Here is a 20,340-nt window from a genome sequence, read left to right as displayed (position 1 = left end):
TTGTGTGTGTGTGTGGGAGGAACACCTGAAAGTTGTTCAGGTAGAGGTTAGCTTGGTAGGTAGTTGCTAGCCCCAGTTGTCTGTGTTTATCAAACTGGAAAATGGAGATGTAAGTATGTATCAAATCTGCTGTGGATATTTAGCCCCCAAGATCAAAACACACATTGCCTGAATTAAATACAGACGATGCATTGGTTTCTTTGGTCCTCTTGGTATTGTAGCTGGATATAAGAAAATTTTCTGGTCTCAGCCACTTGATGCTGAGACAGTTCACTGTCACACAACCCCTGCTCCTTGCCAGTGGAGCTGCTGCATGAGGGAAGAAGTAACCCTGTGGCAGAGTTTGGGAGTGTCCTGTGCTTTACTGTGATGATAGGCTCTTAGATATGAGCCAGTATGTGCTTGATGTAGTTGCTTCTTGGGATGAGAGCCTAGGTGCTTTTTGAAATTATTTTTGTGATACATATTCCCCTATTCTGGCAAATGTGAGGAGGTAACAAGAAGTATTGAACTTTATTATTTTAATCTGTTTGAAAGTTTTGAAAGCTTCCAGCATGAAGTGGATACCTGGGTAATCCCACAGTTATTAGTAATGATTGCTATAAATTTGAACACAGGCTTCCTCTTCTCAATTAACATCTATGTGTGTCTTTTTCTTCTTCTGTGTTTTCAGTCTGGTGAGATTTGACCCTCTTGGACACTACTTACTCACGGCAATTGTTAACCCCTCTAATCAGCAGGTAAGTTAGCAGTTCCAACTGCATCTCAACTGTGGGTTGTTTTCTAAACTAGTGCTCCAGTTCTGATTATTTGGACTTGTCATTTGTAATGGCCAGGTGCTTCTTTTCTAGTTGAAATTCAAAGCTAGTTTCAGACTGTGTGCTCAGAGTTAGAGCCATAATCTTGACAGGGGAGTCAGTTCTGAAACCCCCAGGTGATTGCCTCATTAGAGTCACCAGGCTGTGTTGGATAGCTTGTCATTCATGTGCCTTGGGCTGGTTGACATTTTCTTCCCCTCATTGCTTCCGTCATAGAGATGCATTTTGTAATAGAATTGGCTTGCCAGCTGTACTCATTCAGAAATGTTGCTAATCGGAAATGAATAATGTGACACCATATGATGATTCTGAATCTGAAGCCAGTTAGTCCTCAGTGCTTCCGAGGTAGAGTTGTTGTCTATCCATGAAGGTTGTTTTTTGCGGCTGGTTATCAACAGTTAATCTTTCTTAATTTACCTGGAGGTTCTACCTAACCGCCTTGCTCTACCCCTGCCCCGCCTTGCTCCACATCGCAGGGTGATGACGAACCAGAGATCCCCATAGACGGAACAGAGTTATCCCACTACCGTCAGCGTGCCCTGCTGCAATCACAGCCAGTTCGCCGGACGCCTCTCCTCCACAATTTCCTGCACATGCTGTCCTCCCGCTCCTCTGGCATCCAGGTGGGAGAGCAAAGCACAGTGCAAGAGTCTGCTACCCCCTCACCCCCACCGCCTCCCCCTCAGCCCTCCACGGAGCGCCCCAGGACTTCCGCTTACATCAGGCTCCGACAGCGGGTCAGTTACCCCACAGCTGAGTGCTGCCAGCACCTTGGGATCCTGTGCCTTTGCAGCCGCTGCTCTGGCACTCGAGTTCCTTCCCTCTTGCCACACCAGGACAGTGTTCCCCCTGCTTCTGCCAGGGCTACTACCCCTTCCTTTTCTTTTGTACAGACCGAGCCCTTCCATCCCCCGGAGCAGGCCTCGTCAACGCAGCAGGACCAGGGCCTCCTGAACCGGCCGTCTGCCTTCAGTACAGTCCAGAGCAGCACTGCCGGCAACACGCTCCGCAACCTCAGTCTGGGTCCCACCCGTCGCTCTTTGGGAGGCCCTTTGTCCAGCCACCCCTCTAGGTATCACCGAGAAATAGCTCCCGGGCTGACAGGGTCCGAGTGGACCCGGACAGTGCTCAGTCTGAACTCCCGCTCTGAGGCAGAATCCATGCCTCCGCCCAGGACCAGTGCCTCTTCGGTGAGTTTGCTGTCTGTGCTGAGACAGCAAGAAGGTGGCTCTCAGGCGTCTGTGTACACTTCAGCCACAGAAGGGAGGGGTTTTCCAGCTTCAGGGTTGGCAGCTGAGTCAGATGGAGGAAATGGCTCCAGCCAAAACAACTCAGGCAGCATTCGCCATGAGCTTCAATGTGACCTGAGACGCTTCTTTCTGGAGTATGACCGGCTTCAGGAGCTGGACCACAGCCTGAGCGGGGAAGCCCCCCAGACCCAACAGGCCCAGGAAATGCTCAATAACAACATTGAGTCCGAGAGGCCAGGCCCCTCCCACCAGCCCACCCCACACAGCAGCGAGAACAACTCCAACCTGTCTCGTGGCCACCTGAACCGTTGCCGCGCCTGCCACAATCTCCTGACCTTCAACAACGACACCCTGCGCTGGGAAAGAACCACACCCAACTACTCCTCTAGCGAGGCCAGCTCCTCCTGGCAGGTCCCCAGCACCTTCGAGGGCATGCCGTCAAGTGGCAGCCAGTTGCCACCCCTTGAGCGGACTGAGGGCCAAACGCCCAGCTCCAGCAGGCTGGAGTTGAGCAGCTCTGCTAGTCCGCAGGAGGAGAGGACTGTGGGGGTGGCCTTCAACCAGGAGACGGGCCACTGGGAAAGAATTTACACCCAGTCCAGCAGATCTGGAACTGTAACACAGGAGGCCTTACATCAGGATATGCCTGAGGAGAGCTCCGAGGAAGATTCACTCAGGAGGTAAGCAGGTGCTTTGTTGTCTTCTCCTGTATCCCTTACTTTTCTCCTTCTGTCTCTTCCTTCAGTCCTGTAGATGTTGTGGCTGGATCTGGAGTGTCTGGGACCCATACATCTGGTTCTGGTCTCCCTAAGGTCCATTGCATCTTCCTGGAAAACTTGCTCTGGTGGCAGAGATAGGATGGGGCCTAGCAGTCTAAGTCACTTGGCTCTGCTAAGTTCATGAGACCTTTAGCCTAAAGGAGAGTGCAGATCAGGTTAGGGATGTAAATGGAGGTGGAGCCATTGACTTCCTCTGCCCTGTTCTTTGACCTTCTTGGAGGATTGTATGTGCAGCGCTGGTTATTGTGGAAAAAGAAAATGGTCCACAGTGCTTAGAAATAGGTAGTAAAAGAGAACCTGCTTGGTACAGATTAGTGTATTGGCTTTTTTTCAGTTGTGTCTCTTTGGACAACTGTGTTCACCTTCTGGAGCATTGCAACTTGACAAAGGAAAAAGAAAATAATACGTGTATATATGTGTTGAGGAAAGTCTGCTTTAGAGATACATATTTTTTGGATAGCAAGTTAGTTGCTTAATTAAGATTCTTTGAGGAGATCTTCCAGATGGACATTCACCTCAAGGTGGGGAAGAAGAATAATTCACGGAAGGAAGGCCTCTCCATACTCAGATCGGCATCCCAGGCAACTCTTCCATGGAAGAAACAGGGTGGGTGTAGTTACCCGCCCACCACATGTTCCATGTATGGCTATGTGAGCATCTATCTTGATTTATTAGGGACTTCTTTCTGTAATTCTGTAAAGGTCACATCTAGCGTAATCACCAACTCCCAGAATATGCCTGTTGGATCCAAACAGCATATTGCTTTGCATTACATCCTCTGTTGAAGCAACTGAAATTTCTGACATAAGCTTCTAACAAGGGTGGGAATATGGGTTGTGCACATAATGTACTTGTTATTTTGGGAGAATGCTTTAGAGAGTTACCCAGTTAATAAGTATTTGTTGAATGGTTACAATTTTTCCAGCACTGTGCCAGGCACTGTAGGGAATACAAAAGAAGTATAATACCTGGTCTTTACCCACTGGGGGTATTAATTATAGAGGCAAGACTTATTTACATACAATTATATAAAAAATGTAGATGACCCAAACGCTTCATTGTGTGGTACTCAGATTAAATGCAGTCTCATTTCAGAGAAAGGGAAGTACCATCAAAGAAGGCTGTACAAAACCAAGCCTTGAAAGATGACTAGGATTTGGAAAGGGAAAGACCTTTTTACTTTAGGGGACCAGCAGATTATAAGGCAGGAAAGAGCATGTTGAATGCCAGATAGTAGGTGGTTACTAGGGGGTAGTTGCTAAGGGGAAGATAGGGACACTTGGTTGGATATGAAAGATAGACTAATAGAGGTTGTTACTATGCTTAAATAATTGACACCAGTTCTGAGTTAACATCTCCTAAAATTCCCAGCTTTGGAATATTTTGCCTTGCTCAGAAGAGCCTGAGACTGTTACTCCTCTTTGTCAAGAGAGGTGGGAAGGGAGCAAGCACAGTGCCTGACGTAGAGCAGGCATACAAAAAGTTTGTGAAAGGTAGCTGTAAAAGGACTGTCTTCAGTTACTGCTCTAAAAGTAACTGAAGTTACTACAAGTGCCTGTCTCCACAGTACCAGTGGGCCTCTGGTCATCCTTTGTCCATTCAGTTGTAGCAGTGCCTTTTCATGTGTTATTGTTCGGAGAAATACCTGAGTGGTTTAAAATAAACTCTACTGTTTGATAATAATTAGAGACACCAATTACTGAGGGTCACTGTATATTAGGTACTGTGTCTGGTGCTGTGTCTTTGTATTAACTCTAATTTCCACCATAACTCTGTGCAAGGCAGGTGTTAAATTTCTCATCTTACAGCTGAGATAAGTAAGGCTCAGAGAAGTCAAGTTTCTTGTTAAAGATCCGTGAGTAGTTTGCTGAGTGGGGATTTGCATTCTGGTGTGTGTGACTAAAGCTTTTTCTAAACTGTCTTCCGTGGTATGTTCCTTACTGTGATACCTCATTTTTAGGTGAACCATTTTTCTTTTCCTTTAACTTTTTATTATGATAATCTTCAAACATATAAAAATGAAAAGTATAATAAATTTCATATACATATCACCTGACTTTAAAAATTATCAACACTTGGCCAGCTTTCATTCATTTATATGCCCTCTTTGTATAAGTGCATCTGAAAATAATATGTTTCTCTAGAGAAATGCCATCCAGTAAAACTCTCTACAGTGATGGAAGCGTTTTGTATCTGTGCTGTCCAGTGTGGTAGGCACTAGTTACATATGGCTAGTGTGAGCTGAGGAACTATGTTTAAATTTTTAAATTTTAGTCAAATGTAAATAGTCACATGTGACTAAAATGTTAATAACTTCTTGATAAAGTAGACCATTTAAAACCCAGAATCTATGTGTTTTAAATTAAAAAGTTCAAACATTTAAAATTGTATGTTGTAGGGGCGCCTGGGTGGCTCAGTCAGTTAAGCGTCCGACTTCAGCTCAGGTCATGATATCGCGGTCCGTGAGTTCGAGCCCTGGGCTGATGGCTCAGAGCCTGGAGCCTGCTTCCGATTCTGTGTCTCCCTCTCTCTCTGCCCCTTCCCCGTTCATGCTCTGTCTCTCTCTGTCTCAAAAATAAATAAACGTTTAAAAAAATAAAATAAAATAAAATTGTATGTTGTAGTAAATGAAATCCCTTGTCATCTTGCTGTGAACAATTGTGCACGTATATTTTTTCTTTTAAAATATGCAAATAATGCATGGTTTTATTGTAAAATACAGTAGTTATGTTATTTATGGAGTCGCTTAAGATGAGCCAGGATGAAATGCACTGTGAAGGCTGACAGCCTGCTCAAAAGTGAGGTACATTTGTAGAATGTTCCAAGTACACACCCTTTACAGAAGGGGCATCACTTCCTCGTGATTTGAGTGGCTGCCTTGTAGTGTAAATTACTAATGCATACAGGTGCTAATTAGCCCCTTCTGCCACCTTCAAAAGGAACCGGATGTTCTCCAGCTGATGAGCCAGCCCTTGCTTTTATTTCCCCAGCAGGTGTCACTGTTGGGCTGTTGCTGCTGCTCGGCTAGGCTGGCTGGCAAGAAAGGTGTCCTTGTTGTGTGCCTAGACTACTTGAAGGGAGAGGGTTTATTCATTTGACTTTGTAGTGGGAGATAGACTAAAGAGGCATATTTTGATCCTCGGTGCTGCTGATTTAATTCATAGTGTTTGCAAATAGCGAGAATATTAAGCACAAGAGTATATTTCAGTATAGCTGTATGTTGCTGAGCTGTATTAACCAGTTCATGGTTTGTCTCTTTTTGCCCGCGGGCAGTAGAAGGCAAGCTGTCTGTGTAGTCCTGACTCCAGCATACAACTTGTAACTTGAGTGGCAGGCCCTTTCCTCACCACCAGAAACTTTTTGGGTCTCATAGCCCAGAATCTAGCAGATCAGGGTTTTGTGGCTCCCTGCAGCTTACAGCAGGAGTCCCTATGAGTTTGAAAGGCTGGTATTAGGAAAAAGAGAAAAGTATTTACATGGCATCTTAAAACTGGAGAAACCCTAGAGTTTATTTAGTCCAGATTTTTTTTGTTGTTTTGTTTTTAATGAGAAAACTTAGATGCAGAGAGGGGAAATGACTTTTTAAGAGGTGCTTATTGCAAAGGTAGAGTCAAACCCCTAGGTCCTAAAGAGGGCACTCTTTCCTCCTCTTGAAATTAGTGCTTTCACATCAGTTTTCTCCATCAGAACCTCTGTTGCTCATGTAGATCATTGCCTGGGGGTGGGGGTGGGGGGCTCTTCGGTCAACTCTGTAAGAAATTGGAGGTCTGATAGATCATTTGTAATTATTGCCTCCAGGTAGAAATGTAATCAACACAGTATTTCTCGGGATACATGAGAAACAGTGTTTTAGTTATCTGTCATAGAACTGCATTGATTAGTTTGTGGGTTTTTTTTTTTAATGTTTGTTTATTTTGAGAGAGAACAGGAGCTTACGTACGCGGGAGAAGGGGCGAGAGAGAGAGAGAGAGAGAGAGAGAGAGAGAGAGAAAGAAAGAGAGAAAGAGAGAAAGAGAGAAAGAGAATGAGAGAGAGAATGAGAATGAGAGAGAATGAGAGAGCATGAATGAATCCCAAGCAGGCTCTGCCCTGCCATCACAGAACCCATCCAGGGGCTCAACCTCACAAATCTTGAGATCATGACCTGAGCCGAAATCAAGAGTTGGATGCTTAACTGACTGAGCCATCCAGGTACCCTTCATTAGTTTTTTTGAAGTCATCCCAGTTAAGGAAGCACTGTAAAAATCCCAACGAATGATGGGGGCTCCTGGGTGGCTCAGTTGGTTAAGTGCCCAATTCTTGGTTTCAGCTCAGGTCTTAGGGTCATGAGTTCAAGCCCGGTATTGGGCTCTGTGCTGAGTGTGAAGCCTGCTTTAAAAAAATAATCATCCCAACGAATGGGAGATCAAAATCTGACCTAATCCTCCTCAACTGAATTATTTCTGCATTCTTTATCCTGATAGGTGACAAGGCCTTTCGTCTGAAGTATTTAATAAGATTGAGTGTATTCTGAGAGCTGATGTCTTTTGATCTGTACTTTTCCCTTATCAAAGAAGATTGGGGAAATTTGGCCCAGAACATTGAAGGTTAGAGTTAGAAGCCCTCATTTGATTTCTCGGGTATTTTTAGATTTTTGTGAAGGAATTGCTTTGGAATTTGGTGAGGCTTTATGGGCCACCTAACTTGTGTGATGCCTCAGCTTTAGTCACATGGGGATTTTCCAGGGAGCTCTCAGCAGAAACATCATTGATGGAAGAAAATAAATGGATATATCTGCAAGGCTAGTCCTGAATCCACAAGAGGGTGACCTAGAAATTAGGAAAATACCAGTCTTTAAAGCTTCATCATAATATAGAGAGAGAGGTCCATCTTTAGTAGCTTTTCTGAGCCATTGACCTTACTGGGACTAGAGAGTTTATATATACATATGTACATATATATGTGTATATATATATGTGTATGTATATATGTACATATGTATATATAAAATTATGTTCAGTTTCTTTGGATGGGAGTACACTCAATTTATTATTCAAAACCTCATACCTCTGTCACTTTTTCCTTTTACTAAAACTTCCCTGAATGCCCCCAAATAATCACTTTATCTTTGTTGCTTGTATGAGATATAGATACTTCCTTGTAATATTGTACCCGTGACAGAAAATGTTTCCCTTTCTGTCATTGAGCTCCCTGAAGTCAGTGATTATGTCTATATTCCTACAGTCCCTAGAATACTACCTGGCACATAGTAGGTTCTCAGTAAATGGTAGTTGAATTCACCAAATGGAATTGAAATTATATCCCCTATGATTCAGTATGAAGTATACGTTTTTTGGCTTTCTTAGTAAAAAAAAAAAAAAAACCATTATTATATTACATCTTGGCTCAATAGTTTCTTGTTGAATAAACGTAAAGTGGCATTACCTAGAGTTGTACATGGAAGACACCTACAAAAACTTGAGCTCAGGTGACCTAGAACTTGTTCCTCTCATGTTTCATTGTTATGGCATCTTTTTCTTTCTTTCTTTCTTTCTTTCTTTCTTTCTTTCTTTCTTTCTTTCTTTCTTTCTTTCTGCTTATTTTTGATGTAGGGGGGAGAGAGAGAAACAGAGAGTGGAAGGGTGGCAGAGAGAAAGGGAGACAGGATCCAAAACAGGCTCTGTGCTGACAGAAAGCCCAAAGTGGGGTTCAGACTTGCGAACCGTGAGATCATGACCTGAGCCAAAGTCGGACGCTTAACTGACTGAGCCACCCAGGCGCTCCTTGTCATGCTGTTTCTAACTTGTGTATTGCTTGTCCTGAAGCCTTTGATAAGTCGTATTGTACCTGATCAGCTGTCCTTCATATTGGCTCCCACTGACTCAGGGCCTGCATATTCCTTGAGTGCACCAGCATCATATAGTTTCTCGTTTTTTTGTTTGTTTGTTTTGTTTTTATGTTTTTATTTTAATCGCCTGGTGCTCATTACAAGTGTACTCCTTAATCCCCATTACCTATTTGACCCATCTCCAGCCTCCCCCACCTCCACCCATAGTTAAGAGTCTGTTTCTTGATTTGTCTGTATTTTCCCCCTTTGCTCATTTGTTTTGTTTCTTCAATTTCATATAGGAGTGAAATCATATGGTATTTGTCTTTGACTTATTTCACTTAGCATTATATATTCTCGCTTCATCCATGTTGTTGAAATCGGCAAGATTTTATTCTTTTTCACGGCTGAATAATATTCTAATGTATACATACCACATATTCTTTATCCATTCATCCAACATAGGGGTGCATCTGTCCTTTCAAATTAGTATTTTTCTATTCTTTGGGTAAATAATCAGTACCATGATTGCTGAATTGTAGGGTAGTTCTATTTTTAATTTTTTGAGGACCCTCCATACTGTTTTCCAGAGTGACTGTAGCAGTGTTGCAGGAACAAGTGTTCCTTTTTTTCCACATTCTCACCAGCACCTGTTGTTTTTTGTGTTACTGATTTTAGCCATTTCTGACAGGTATGAGGTGATATCTCATTGTAGTGTTGATTTGCATTTCCCTGATGATGAGCATCTTTTCATGTGCCTGTTAGCCATCTGTATGTCTTCTTTTTTTTAAGTTTTTATTTATTTATTTTGATAGAGAGAGAGAGATGCAAGCAAGCGGGGGAAGGGCAGAGAGCGGGAAAGAGAATCCCAACCATGCGCCAAGCTGTCATCAAGGAGCCCCACGCAGGGCTTTGACCCAGAGACTGTGAGATCATGACCTGAGCTGAAACCAGAAGTCAGATGCTCAACTGACTGAGCCATCCAGGCACCCTCATCTGTGTCTTCTTTGGAGAAATATCTGTTTGTGTCTTGTGTCCATTTTTAAATTGGATTATTTGTGAGTGTTGAGTTTTATAAATTTTTTTTAATAGATTTTGGATGCTAACCCTTTATCTGACGTGTTGTTTGCAAGTATCTTCTCTTATTTCGTAGGTTGCCTTTTAGTTTTGTAGATTGCTTCCTTCCCTGTGCAGAAGCTTTTTATTTTGATGTAATCTGATAGTTTATTTTTGCTTTTATTTCCTTTGCCTCAGGGGGCCTATCTAGAAAAAAGTTGTTCTGGCCCATGTCAGAGAAATTACTGCCTGTGCTCTCTTCTAGAATTTTCATGGTTTCAGGTCTCACATTTAGGTCTTAAATCCATTTTGAATTTATTTATGTGTATTGTGTTAAGAAAGTGATGCAGTTTCATTCTTTTGCATGTAGCTTTCCAGTTTTCCCAATACCATTTGTTGAAGAAACTATCTTTTTCCCATTGGATATTCTTTCCTGCTTTGTCGAAGGTTAATTGACCATATAATTGTGGGTTTATTTCTGGATTTTCTGTTCTGTTGATCTGTGTGTCTGATTCTGTGCCAGTACCATACTGTTTTGATTACCACATCTTTATAATATAACTTCCAGTCTTGGAATTGTGATGCCTCCAGCTTTGCTTTTTCAAGATTGTTTTAGTTGTGTGGGTCTTTTGTGGTTTCATACAAATTTTAAGATTGTTTGTTCTGGTTCTGTGAAAAATGCTGTTGGTATTTTGATAGGGATTCCATTGTATGTGTAGACTGCTTTGGGCAGTATAGACATTTTAACAGTATTTGTTTTTCTAATCCATGAGCATGGAATGTCTTTCCATTTCTTTGTGTCATCTTCACTTTCTTTCATCACCGTTTTATAGTTTTCAGAGTATAGGTCTTTCACCTCTTTGGTTAGGTTTATTCCTAGGCATTTTATTATTTTTGGTGCAATTGTAAATGGGATTGTTTTCTTAATTTCCCTTTCTGAAGCTTCATTATTGGTATATAGAAATGTAACAGATTTCTGTACACTGATTTGTATCTTGTGACTTTACTGAATTCGTTTATCAGTTCTAGCAGTTTTTTGGTGGAGTCTTTTGGGTTTTCTATACATAGTATCATGTTGCCTGCAAATAGTGACAGTTTGCTTTTTCTTTACCTATTTGGATGCCTTTCATTTTTTGTTATCTGATTGCTGTGGCTAGGACTTCCAATACCATGCTGAATAAAAGTGGTGAGAGTGGACATCCCTGTCTCGTTCGTAACCTTAGGGGAAAGGCTCTCAGTTTTTCCCCATTGAGGATGATTCTAGCTATGGGTTTTTCATATATGGCCTTTATTATGTTGAGGTATGTTCCTTCTAAACCTACTTTGTTGAAGGTTTTTATCATGAATGGATGTTGTACTTTGTCAAATACTTTTTTCTGCTTCAGTTGAAATGATCATATGATTCTCCTTCCTGTTTTTGATATGACATATCACATTGATTGATTTGTAAATACTGAGCCGCCATTGCAACCCAGGAGCAAATCCCACTTGATTGTGAATAATTTTTTAAATGTATTGTTGGATTCAGTTTGCTAGTGTTTTGTTCAAGATTTTTGCTTCTGTGTTCACCAGAGATATTGGTTATACAGCTTCCATTTGCTACCGTTTTGTTAGTCTTTGGCTTGGCCTCTCGTCGATGCCAGTACCTCTGCCCGTCAGTGTTGTCGTTGTTTCTCCTTAAAGACCACGCAGTCCTGAGGTACCTGGTTGTGGCTCACTTGGAAGAGCATGTGACTCTTGAGCTTGGGGTTGTGAGTTCAAGCTTCACGTTGGGTGTAGAGATTACTAAAACAAAAACAAAAAAACTCTCCGCAGTCCCAGTGATAGAATACTTGGTCTTGATAAGCTCCACATAAGATGTGAGTAAGCCAAATGAAATGTGAAGGTTCTGTTTCCCATTTGTGCTTTATGTTTCTTTTGTTTCTGTGGAAGGCTTCCACTGAATCTGCTTACAGTAGGATGCTTCAAATTTGAGAAAGTGGGTGCACGCTCTCTCTCTTTTTTGGGGTGTCTGAGCATTAAAATTACCAGAATTTTTTAGTTTTGAGATGATTTTAGGTTCTTTTTTTTGTGGGGGACAGAATCCATATTAAGAGAGAATTTTGATTTACCTCTAATTATGCCCCTAAAAAATTGGTGGAATGATTGTCTTTGGTATTCAAGTTACAATAAATCTTTTCTAACTTTTGAATTCTTATTCACAAGTTTGGCATTTGAGGACAAGTAGGTAAGAATCCTCAAGCAAGAGAAATTAATTTGTGATATGATCAAATCATGACTTGTTCTGGGAAAAGAGAGAACCAGGTAGTGAGAAATCAAAAAGGAGACAAAACTGATGGTGGAATAAGAAGCTTAGTTTTTAAATTAAAAAGATATTTAAAAAAATTTTTTTAAATGTTTTTTATTTTTGAGACAGAGAGAGAGACAGAGCTCGAGAGGGGAAGGGCCAGAGAGAGAGGAGACGCAAAATCTGAAGCAGGCTCCAGGCTCTGAGCTGTCAGCACAGAGCCTGATGCGGGGCTCGAACTCAAGAACCGCGAGATCATGACCTGAGCCGAAGTCGGACACTTAACTGACTGAGCCACCCAGGCACCCCTAAAAAAAATTTTTTTTAAGTGTTTATTTTTGAGAGAGAGAGACCGTGCACAAGCAGTGAAGGGACAGAGAGAGAGAGGGAGGGAGGGAGACACAATCTGAAGCAGGCTCCAGGCTCTGGGCTGCCAGCACAGAGCCCAGCATGGGGCTTGAACTCATGAGCGGTGAGGTCATGACCTGAGCTGAAGTCAGACGCTTAACCGACTGAGGCACCCAGGTACCCCAAGAAAGCTTAGTTTTAAGAGAGGTGAAGGGGAAGGTAAGCCCAGGCCTTATAGAAGGGAACTGAGGAGTATGGCAAGGGCTGTCACATGCATGAGCAAGGCTCTTAAACCTGGGGCATTGGGCTAGTGAAATAATTACATTGATTGATGGATTCATTCATTCAGTTAACAAATGTTTACTAAGCACCTGCTGTGTACCAGACACTATTTAAGCACCAGCAGTAAATCTCTCATTGTGATGGGAGAAAGACAATAAATTAGATAAAATAACTAGCTAGTATGCCAGATGGTGATAAGTTTGATGGAGAAGAATATTTTATTTTTATTTATTTTTTAGTTCTTTTTTTTAATGTTTATTTTTGAGAGAGAGTATACACGTGTGTGCATGCACATAAGTGGGGGAAGGGCAGAGAGAATTCCAAGCAGGCTCCATGCTGTCAGCAGAGAGCCCAATGTGGGGCTCGAACCCACGAACCAGGAGATCATGACCTGAGCTCAAGTTGGGCGGTCAACCAACTGAGCCACCCAGGCACCCCTGGAGAAGAATATTTTAAAATGTAGGAGGTGCTGGGTTGGCAGTTTGCAGTGTTAAATGGGGGAATCAAAGGAAGTCTGAGAAGGTGACATTGGAGCGGAGACCTCAAGGAAGTAAGGGAGTAAACTATAAACATTAGGGCCAAGGGCATTCTAGCTAGAAGAGAGAGAGGCAGATGCAAAGTCCCTGAGAAGCTTGGCTGGAGCACAGCAAAGGATGGTGTGATAGAAGATGAAGTTGGAGAGGTAATGGGGACCGGATTATGCAGGGCCTTCTAAGCCATTTAAGGGATTTCACCTCTTACTCTGAGTGATTTGGAAAGCCATCGGAAGTGGAGTAGCATGATCTCATATTTTTAAAGGATCATTGTGGTTGCTGATTGGGAATAGACTGAAGAGGCTCTGCTAAATAGGGTAAATCAAAGTTAGGTAATATCACACCCTTTTAGAGTAATTTGTGTCTTGAGACTGGTGAAAACCAGAAGGCGGAAGTCAATAATTTATGTCAGAATTAGAAAGGCCTTAAATGTTTGGAGGAAGAGTGGCTAAACAAATAAAGAAGTAAAGCCTCTTTAGCGGGCATCTTATCTGCAACAAAGCCTTGCTATCCACCACCCTGCCCCCTCTAACTGTAATGGCATGTTATTGAAACTGTGAGAAAGGGAGAGCTTCAAAAGGCTATAGTGAGCAAGAGATAATCAGTGGACATTTTGAGGTCTGTTTTTTCTGCTTATAAAACAAATTCATTTGTGAAAATTAAAACATTACAGAAATGTCTGATAAAGAATGTCCTCTGCGGTGCTAATCAGTTAACAATTTATGTGTTAACTCCAGAGTTGTTTTCTGTGAAAATCAAAACCCATTTTTTCTTTCCCTTTTAATTCTTTTAAATGTTTTTGTTCATTTTTGAGAGACAGAGAGATACAGAGGGCTAATGAGGGAGGGACAGAGAGAGAGAGAGAGGGAGACACAGAATCTGAAGCAGGCTCCAGGCTCTGAGCTGTCAGCACAGAGCCCGACGCGGGGCTTGAACCCACAAACCACGAGATCATGACCTGAGCCGAAATCAGACGCATAACTGACTGAGCCACCCAGGTGCCCCCATTTTTTCTTTATTTGTAAAAATGGGGTTATACTAAATCTGCTGTTCTGCCACTTAACATATTTCATTTAATACGTCGTGGACATTTCCCCATGTTGGTGTATATAGATCTCTTGCATTCTTTTTGGCTGTGGCATAGTAATCCAGCACTACAGTTAATTTAACCAGTGCCCTATTGTAGAATCTGGATTGTTTCTGGTTTTTGCTTTCACAGACAGTGCTGCATCATCTTTGTGTACTTGTGCGGGTGTTTCTAGAGGAGGATGAATTTTTAGAAGTACAATTGCTGGGGCCAAAAAGTATGAACATTGTTAACGGTAAAAGAAAATTAATTGTATGGTATTCATTGTTACTAACTTAAGATATTTCTGTTTCCTATTTTATTTTAGTGAATATAATTTCATATATTGGGACCCCCAATCCTGATTTGCTGTTTTGTTTTTGTTTCTGCTCCCAAAAGGTTGTTAAGTTTCTCAGTAGTAAATTCTCCTACCACTGGGTATTCAGGAACCTGTTCCTCAAGGTTGGAAAGGACTTTTGTTTTATTAATTCTAAATATCTGCAACCTGGACGTGTTCATATACTTTTCTTCTCCAGCAGTCTTGTATGAGGGAGACAGAACCTTGGTTCCATCTTTGACATTCACTTACTGGCTTTTGGCCATCTAGTCTTTTGGGTCTTGTTAAGTAATTGGGAGAAACCAGGCATGTCTTGCCCTATCATAAGGCAATAACATCCAGATATTTGACTTATTTGTCTTCAGGGGTAATTAGAAAGCCCATTTCTTTCTTTGGCAACATGAAGATGAGGATAGGGTGGAAGAGGTATCAGTGTTAATTTTTTTAACCTTCACTGCTCACCTGCCCAACTACGTCACTCTATATTTGAGCCTCTTTGAATTCTGAGCATGATCCCTGGTTATATCTTCTATATCAAGGGTTGGCAGACTTTTTCTGTGAAGGGCAAGATAGTAAATATTTTAGGCTTTGTAGCCCATACGGTCTGTGTTGCAAACATTGAACCCTGCCATTGTAGCTTGAAAGCAGCCAGAGACAACATGTAAGTGAATGAGTGTGGCTCTGTTCCAATAAAATTTTATTTTTGGACACAAATGCAATTTTCATATAATTTTCACGTGTCACGAAATAGTCTTCTTTTGATGTTTTTCAGCTACTTAAAAATATAAATACCGTTTTTAGCTCATGGGCTGTATAAAAACAGGCAGGCAGCCAGATTTGGCTGACAGGCTGTGGTTTACCAGTCCCTGCTTTAAGTAAACGTGATTTGGAAGAGAGTCAGGTGCCATAGTAATAGAAGGCATTCTGATAATGAAGGCCCTAAAGAGGTAGGTAGGGGGCTTCTGCACTGGTGTTCTCTCCCTTCTCTTCTCACTTCTCACTTCTCTCTGCTTTGTACTAGATGTCCTAAGTATTGGCTCTTGGTAAGATTCTTTGCCGGTTAAGAGCTGGCATAAGTGCATAAAGAGTTTCTAGTTTCCTCTCCTATCTGCCCTGAAGCAAGGTTTTCCAACCCCGCTCTTTATCTGTCTTGGGGATTGTTTGCACGTGAGAAGGTTTGCCCTGGTGTCGGGGGCAGGGTGTGGGCCTCTAGGCCCTCCAGGCAGTATGCTTGACTGGCAGCCCTTCTCCCACTGCTCCCGTCAAATTAGCACCTGTTAAGACTGATCTAAATTATTCCCCATCGGCCCTCTCTCTGGGGCTGAATGGTGTAGAGCTGGCTGTGTGCTTTGTGTACATACTGAGAACTTGAAAAGATGTAATCGGTTCTGTCAGCTCAGAGTATTGGAGTGTTACAGGGACTACAGTGGGATCTACATGTGTGCTGCAGATACACTAGTAACAATTTCCCATGTACTCACTCTTCCCCCTGCAAATCCCCTTCTCTACTGTATCTGTTCATAGTAGTGCTCCAATGGGCGCATTGGAGGTTTTGCCAAGACAGTAACACCAGGTGTTTGGGGGTCTGTTTGCTTAATGCATTTTGCTTTACTCAGACCCAGCTCTTAAGAGCCATGTAGGTAGCTTCTCCTCCTCCCCCTCCTCTTGGATTTCTTCTATGTTTACGGGGAAGGGAGGATCCAGTACGTGTTACTTCTTTTGAGAGCATTCCTGACAACGTGTTCATGTGAGCAGATTTGGCTTTAGTTGGCTGGCCTGTAATATTGACCCAGAGATTACAAAATAACTTTCAGGTATGTTTGTTTGACCTTTATAGTGTTTAAAAAAAATTTCAGTTTTTTCCACATAAGTCCACATTTCTGGATTCTATTGAAAAAAACCAAAACAAAACAGAAGATCTGGTTTGTATTCCTACATAATAACTATCAGTGGGGGTTGTGTAGTTATTGCCTGTTTAGTCAAGGCATGGAACTTCATTTGTGCCTTAATCTACACTGGGCTGTTTCTTTTCTTTTTTTAATATAATTTATTGTCAAATTGGTTTTCATACAATACCCAGTGCTCATCCTAACAAGTGCCCTCCTCAATGCCCATCACCCTTTTTAATGTTTATTTATTTTAAGAGAGAGAGAGAGGGGCGCCTGGGTGGCGCAGTCGGTTAAGCGTCCGACTTCAGCCAGGTCACGATCTCACGGTCCGTGAGTTCGAGCCCCGCGTCAGGCTCTGGGCTGATGGCTCAGAGCCTGGAGCCTGTTTCCGATTCTGTGTCTCCCTCTCTCTCTGCCCCTCCCCCGTTCATGCTCTGTCTCTCTCTGTCCCAAAAGTAAATAAACGTTGAAAAAAAAAAAAAAAAAAAAAAAATTTTAAAAAAGAGAGAGAGAGAGAGAGAGCGTGCTTGCGGACAGTGTGAGTTGGGGGGGGGGCGCAGAGAGAGAGGGAGACACAGGATCTGAAGCAGGCTTCAGGCTGTAGGCTCTGAGCTGTCAGAGGGGGGCTCGAACTCATGGACCACAAGATCATGACCTGAGCTGCAGTCGGACGCTTAACCAACTGAGCTACCCAGGCGCCCCTGCACTGGGCTGTTTCTTAACTTAATTTCAATTTTGTGTTGATTACCACTGCATTAGCTCAAGCAGATTGTGTTGATGATTTTGTGTAGGCAAGTGTGTTTTTGTTGTTTTTTAAAGTAGGCTCCGTGCCGAAATTGGGGCTGATGATTCTACCAACTGAACCAGCCAGGTGCCCCCGTAGCCAGTTGTTTTCTGAGTGCCCTACCACTCAGCTCCACCAGGGAGAGGCACTGGGCATTGCACTATCCTCTCCTCTATCCACCCAGTTGCCTAACTCACCCACAGGGGTCCCCTGCTGGCTTTGGGTTGACATGCTGACAGCCCCCTCACCTGAGAAGCTGCCTGACTTTTTAATAGCAACAATTAATAAACTCCTCCTCTGTTTCCACGAGGGAAAGTGGGGGTGCCAAGCTTATTTGCTGATCGGGTCACACTTTAATGAGCAGCTTTCTGTTATGTCAGGTTATGCAGTATGAAATCAACCTTCCTTTGATGACGGACTATGTGAAATCTTGGAGAATGGCTGCACTCTCCCTGTGAGCAGAGGACTTCGGGTAGAGGAGTGGGTTCAAGCAAAAAGGCTGCTTGGATGCCACCTGGCAGGAAATTAAAATCAAGTTAGAACAGGAGTAGAAAATTGTGATCATAAAGGAATCAAAGGCTGAAAGCATGACCTTGTCATAAAAAGAGAATTGCAGTTTGTTAACATTGTGCCCTTTTCCTTTGCTGCATCACACGGTACAAGTGGGAATTTTTTACCTCTTTTACTCTTTCCCTCCCCTACACATTCCTATACATTTCTGTTTGTTTCTTCCCACTGTCTCCTTGAATCACTTCGCTTCAGCAAGGTGGCTTTTATCCTTTATTCTGGTGGCAAATGGGACCTCCCCCCCTTTTTTGGTCTTTCTTATTGTGATAAAAAAAAAAATACATCAGTTTACCCTCTTAATTTTTTTTCAAGAAAATATTAAATCGTTTATTGATTACACAGGATAATGGATGATACACAAGCTTTAATCCCATCTTTATTTTTCTTTTATTCATAAATTTTAAATTTATGAATACCATAATTCAGTTTACATATATTGCATAGGATGTGCCAACAATCATATTAATAACCAAATAAACTCCAGGACTTTGCTTGGGTGACCCTTTTAATGGTGAATTCCAGGTCACAACACATTAACTGTCAGTTCAACCACACCAGTGTTTGTGGAGACAATGGCTTCTGTGCCCAGCAGGTTGCAAATAAATTTCAAATGGAACCTGGCATCACCCTACCCTCTTTTTTAAATGTACAGTATGTTTAAGTGTTTACGTATAGTTGGACAGCAGATCCCTAGAACTTTTCTTCTTGCATGAGTGGAATACTGTACTCCTGGAACAATTCTTCATTCTCCCTATCCCCCCCCATCTCTGGCAACTACCATTTTGTTTTCTTTTTCTATGAGTTTGATTACTTTAGATACCTCATTTAGGAGGAGTCATGTAATATTTGTCTTTTTGTAATTGGCTTATTTCACTTAGTATAATGTCCTTAAGGATCATCCATGTTATAGCATATGACAGGAGTTCCTTCCTTTTTTTTTATTTTTTTATTTTTAATAATTATTTATTTTTGAGAGAGAGGGAGAGAACATGAGTGGAGGAGGGACAGAGAGAGGGGGGGGTCAGAGGAGCCGAAGCAGGCTGTGCGCTGACAGCAGAGAGCCCCATGCAGGGCTCGAACTCACAAACAATGAGATCATGACCTGAGTCGAAGACGGACACTCAATTGACAACCACCCAGGCATCCTGGATTTCCTTCTTTTTAAAGGGTGAATAAAATATTATGTGTCTATGTATGTATGTATACACATTTTTTTAATCCATTTATCTGTTGATGGAAATTTAGGTTGCTTCCACGTCTTATCTATTGTGAATAATTCTGCAGTAAACATGGGAGGGCAAATATCTCTTTCAGATCTTGTTTTCAGTTCTTTTGGATATACACTCAGAAGTAAGATTGCTTGGGGCACCTGGCTGACTCAGTTGGTTAAGGGTCTGACTTGATATCCGCTCAGATATGATCTTATAGTTTGTGAGTTTGAGCCTTGCATTCAGTTCTGCACTGACAGTGTGGAGCCTGCTTGGGATTCTCTCTCCCTTGCCCCTCTCCTGCCATCTCTTGCACTGTTTTTCTCTCAGAATAAATAAATTAAATAAACTTACAAAAAAAAAAAAAAAGAAGAAGAAGAAGAAGTAGGGGTGCCTGGGTGGCTCAGTTAGTTAAGCATCCTCCTTCAGCTCAGGTCATGATCTCACAGTTCGTGGGTTCGAGCTCCATGTCAGGCTCTGTGCTGACAGCTCAGAGTCTGGAGCCTGCTTCAGATTCTGTGTCTTCCTCTCTGTCTCTACCCGTCTCCTGCTCACGCTGTCTCTTTCTCTCTCAAAAATCAATAAACATCAAAAAAAATTTATATTAAAAAAAGGAAGTAAGATTGCTGGATCATATGGTAGTTTTATTTTTTGAGGAACCTCTGTACTGTTTTTCACAGAGGCTGCATCATTTACAATCCCACCAACAATGCGCCAATGTTCCAATTTCTCTACACCCTTACCAATACTGATTTCCTGTTTTGTTTTTTTTTTTGTTGTTTTTTGTTTTTTGTGTTTGTTTGTTTTGGCAGTGGCCATTCTAATAGGCATGAGGTGGGTATCTCATTGTGGTTTGATTTACATTTCCTGATGATAAGTGTTGTTGATTATCTTTCATATGCTTGTTGGCCATTTGTATGTATGTCTTCTTTGGGTAAATGTTCAAGTCCTTAGCTCGTTTTTTAATTGGGTTGTTTGACTTTTATTGTTAAATTGTAGGAGTTTTTTTTTTTTTTTAAGTTTGTTTATTGATTGAAAGAGAGAGAGAGAGAGAGAGAGAGAGAACGAATGAGAGCAAGCGAGGGGCAGAGAGAGAGAGAGAAAATCCCAAGCAGGCTCCTCACTGTCTGCACAGAGCCCTGTGTGGGGCTCAAACTTACAAACCGCGCAATCATGACCTGAGCCAAAATCAAGAATTGGATGCTTAACCGACTAAGCTACCCAGACATCCCTAGGAGTTCCTTATATATTCTGGATACTAACTCCTTATCTGATAAACGGTTTGCAAATATTTTCTTCTATTCTGTCGATTGCCTTTTTACTCTTTTGA

The 20,340-nt window shown here is 42.0% G+C and overlaps 1 protein-coding gene and 1 long non-coding RNA gene across 9 annotated transcripts in view; one reads left to right on the top strand and one right to left on the bottom strand.

Moving 5' to 3' along the window:
• Positions 1-20,340, top strand: part of AMBRA1 (autophagy and beclin 1 regulator 1) — a 180,540-nt gene that overhangs the window by 34,726 nt on the left and 125,474 nt on the right. For 5 of the 8 annotated variants that reach the window (XR_007156198.1, XM_047877453.1, XM_047877452.1 and 2 more), the window contains exons 6-7: positions 674-740; positions 1,295-2,748. Coding sequence is in view for 7 of the 8 variants with exons in the window: in XM_047877453.1 (XP_047733409.1) it covers positions 674-740; positions 1,295-2,748 (1,521 nt within the window). In the remaining variant the exon portion in view is untranslated. The remainder of the gene's footprint in view (positions 1-673; positions 741-1,294; positions 2,749-20,340) is intronic. The other 3 variants (XM_047877457.1, XM_047877455.1, XM_047877454.1) reach the window with 1 other exon arrangement.
• LOC125176274 (uncharacterized) lies at positions 3,178-18,661 on the bottom strand. The gene is made up of 4 exons (XR_007156199.1): positions 18,219-18,661; positions 14,377-14,384; positions 3,652-3,656; positions 3,178-3,187 (listed from the first exon to the last, which is right to left on the bottom strand). It is a non-coding gene; the product is annotated as an uncharacterized LOC125176274 (long non-coding RNA).

The sequence above is a fragment of the Prionailurus viverrinus genome, chromosome D1, assembly GCF_022837055.1.
Source record: "Prionailurus viverrinus isolate Anna chromosome D1, UM_Priviv_1.0, whole genome shotgun sequence".
NCBI lineage: Eukaryota > Metazoa > Chordata > Mammalia > Carnivora > Felidae > Prionailurus > Prionailurus viverrinus.
The sequence above is the reverse complement of the archived record's forward strand: the minus strand, read 5'-3'. Positions and strand labels throughout refer to the sequence as shown.